The sequence below is a fragment of the Ochlerotatus camptorhynchus genome, unplaced genomic scaffold, assembly GCF_037179485.1.
Source record: "Ochlerotatus camptorhynchus isolate MF236.1 unplaced genomic scaffold, CSIRO-AGI_Acam_v1.1 ptg000516l, whole genome shotgun sequence".
Taxonomy (NCBI): domain Eukaryota; kingdom Metazoa; phylum Arthropoda; class Insecta; order Diptera; family Culicidae; genus Ochlerotatus; species Ochlerotatus camptorhynchus.
In genome coordinates, this window is record NW_027041000.1 from 1,605,466 (window position 1) to 1,608,735 (window position 3,270).

Here is a 3,270-nt window from a genome sequence, read left to right on the forward strand (position 1 = left end):
CTTTTTTTTTGTGCTGTGCAGTAATTTCCATGTGACCTAACTACAAGACGATTCATTGACGTCGCAATCTAGATTCATTTTGATCTAGCTCTAGCTCTAACCATCTCTGATTATTTGCAAAGGTGATGTCTTCCGCAAAGTTGTTGATTTTTTAGATATGTGAATGTCAAGGTGATGCTAATCTGTGTTGCAATACTTTTCTAAACGTTTCTATACTTGTGACGGGTACTGTACATAGCAACATCTTATCACTATGATTATTATCGAGTATAATGTTGGTAGTGCATGTTACAATGAACTGATAATGAACGTTTTATATAAAAAGGGTATGTTTCGACCATATTATATATTATAAGGGTAGCTCGCACAAAATAGGATAGAAATATTGAATCAAATCAATTTCATTTCAGATAAACAATTTACTACATTCCAGAAAAATATGTTACCTTTGGCTCGGATGTTTCAGCTTTGGACAACTCCTCTTTTATAATTGTATGCAAATCGATCGGTGGTGCTTCGATTTCTTCCAATATTGATGGTAGCTAAATGGAATGAGAGAAATGCAAAGGTAAGCACATTATAAAATATAAAAAAGAGCATTCATTGAGGTCATTTTTGTTCTATATACGGCCAATGTAGCTTCTTAATTTGGTACAGAACACCAGCAGAATACAGAGAGAACGAGCAGTAATAAACAACCAAACGGACTTGTTACGCTGGAAACTAACACAAATATTGAAAAAAAAAAATGTAAATTTTCAAGATAGGGCTAATTAGAGAACCACTAAGGTTAAAAACTGGTTCACCTATCCTACAACATAGGTACGAAAAAAATTGTCTTACCTTGTGGTCTTGAATTCCTTGGCGTACGATGCCTTCGATGCTCGTTCCTACCACAGGCATAGTGGTCTGTTTCTGCGGTTTCCTTCCTTGCACGATGGTCGGCTTCTGCGGTTTATCATCGAAAGATACCTTGGTATTAGTTTCACTGAAAAGCTTCGTATTTCCATCACTCTTCTTCTTCCTGTATCTCTTACGAACACGACGCTTTCCAGCATTATCCTACAGGAAAATAAAACCGATAAAAAGCACATTCTTTGAAATATCGCCTAAAGAAGAACAACAAGACGACAGTCTACTATTGATAAAGTGAGTGAGTGAGTGATCAGTACAACGTCGTAACTTTTTTTTAGAAATGCAATCGAGCGGGACTAAATAATTAACTCTTTTAAAGCTATAAAAGGAAAAAATAAGCAGTTTGAACTGAAAAGTGCTGTAACTATAAATTTATCTTTCAGAATCATGAGGGCCTAATTGCGATGATCGATTCTCTTCATCGATTTCCTCGTTGGATTGCTACAGTTAAGTGAACAAATTTTCCGAATACTGTAAAAGCACAGACAAACAGACGTAGCTCTTCGAAGAAGTTTTTCTTGAAAACATAGTATCTCTAAACATAGGACCTCAGTAACGACATCTCTCAGGCTTCTCGCGAAAAACAAGCTTGCACACTAAGTCGCAAACAGTGTTGCATAAAAGTTCGATAGAATGTATAGAAACGTCAAAGTGATCCGATACCAGCGCTGCAGCGAGTAGTTCGCGGAACTGATAATATTCAAATCAACCGGTAAATGCGTGAACGAAGATGCACAATGAAGAGTTACGTCTGTTTGTCTGTGGTAAAAGGTTGTACTGCATAGCAAAAGCAGCAGTAAACGCATCGAGAAATGCTAATCCAGCCGAATTATTAACAAAAGCAAAAAACGATAGAGATAATTAATCATCACAGTTAGGCCCTTATGACTCCAAACGCTATAAGTAGTGAAAGAACTGTTTCCAATGCAGGAAAAACTCACCCGTTGATTAACCCGTTTGTCGAACGTAGGTTGAAGGCTGCTTCCTTCACTGAAGACAACAGTGGCAGATGTAACATCAGCAGGTATCAATGGTGGAGATGTGGTTGTGCTAAACGCCTGACTTTGATTCCCGTATCGTTCCTCATGCATCACTAGCAGTCCAATTTCTCCCGAGTTAGCCCCGCACGACGCAACGGTTATCGTAGGTTTGGTGTGGTCAGTAGCAACAGAGGCATTCGGATCAGCTGTAGAATCGTCATCATCGTCATCGTCGTTATCTGGTGTCGATTGCTGTATGATAGAATAACACAAAATAGATTAGTATATGATCTAAAAAATGAAGGGTCAGATCTGAAATGTCATGCACACTGCAATCTGGTTGGTCAACCGCTACGGTTTTACTATCGGATAGCTCCACGGATCAATGACGCCATTCTAATATCAATTTACCTGCGTAATAGCTTTTAAAATGCGAAATACACAGGTAGATAGAGGTTAGGGAGACGCCACTGAATGATTATAAAAATTAAATGCTACTCACATGTTTCTCTTCGAAGCCTTTGAGCACCTCGCCTTCCGGATTGGTTCGGGTACTAGGCCGGCGTGCAACTTGACTCCTATCTGCGCCGTGTAGGTTCAGCTGCTCGTGGTTCTGCTCCGAATCGTCAACCAACTTACCTCCCGGATTGACACGGGTACTAGGCCGGCGGGCAACGATATTACTTCTGCCTGGGCCATGCAGGTTCAGCTGCTCGTGGTTCTTCTCCGAATCGTCAATCATCTTACCTCCCGGATTGGCATGGGTACTAGGCCGGCGGGCAACGATATTACTTCTGCCTGGGCCGTGCAGGTTCAGCTGCTCGTTCTTCTGATCCGACTCGTTGACCATCTCGCCTCCCGGATTGGCACGGGTACTAGGCCGGCGGGCAACGATATTATTTCTGCCTGGGTCGTGCAGGTTCAGCAGCTCGTGGTTCTGCTCCGAATCGTCCATCATCTTACCTCCCGGATTGGCACGGGTACTAGGCCGACGGGCAACGATATTACTTCTGCCTGGACCGTGTATGTTCGGCTGCTCACGCTTCTGCTCCAATTTGTTGACCATCTTGTCTCCCGTATTGGCAGTCGTACTTTGCCGCAGTACGACAGTATGTTTGGAACAGTTCCCCACCAGTCCTTCTGTATGTGCAGGTGCACGGGTTAGCGATGATTTACCCAGCTGTGAAAAAAAAGGCATTAGGTTCTGGAAAAATAATGGAAAAACAAAAAACAAACAGTAAACGAAAAAATCTTACCTTTTTCTTGAGTAGAAATCGCCGCACGGCTTCCCTACTTCTTTGTTTTTGCTCCTCTGTTGCTGGCATTAGAAAAGACTCGAAAATAATTGATCACTTTTGAAGACGCGCAACGAGAC

The 3,270-nt window shown here is 41.7% G+C and overlaps 1 protein-coding gene across 1 annotated transcript; it reads right to left on the bottom strand.

The window, feature by feature from the left end:
- Positions 1–311: 311 nt before the first annotated feature.
- Positions 312–2,809, bottom strand: LOC135712916 (uncharacterized). Its single transcript, XM_065236014.1, has 3 exons — positions 1,857–2,809; positions 844–1,062; positions 312–542 (listed from the first exon to the last, which is right to left on the bottom strand). Exons 1-3 carry the CDS (start codon positions 2,004–2,006, stop codon positions 423–425), a joined length of 489 nt encoding a protein of 162 aa, XP_065092086.1. The 5' UTR covers positions 2,007–2,809; the 3' UTR covers positions 312–422.
- Positions 2,810–3,270: the final 461 nt, after the last annotated feature.

Bases quoted from the DNA above. Each gene is read 5' to 3' on its own strand.
- LOC135712916 (XM_065236014.1), bottom strand. From the start codon at position 2,006: ATGCATGAGGAACGATACGGGAATCAAAGTCAGGCGTTTAGCACAACC. The intron at 1,063-1,856 runs GTGAGTTTTTCC...ATTTTCCTGTAG, and splicing joins ACAAACGGGTTAATCAACGG to GATAATGCTGGAAAGCGTCG. The intron at 543-843 runs GTAAGACAATTT...CATTCCATTTAG, and splicing joins AAGGAATTCAAGACCACAAG to CTACCATCAATATTGGAAGA.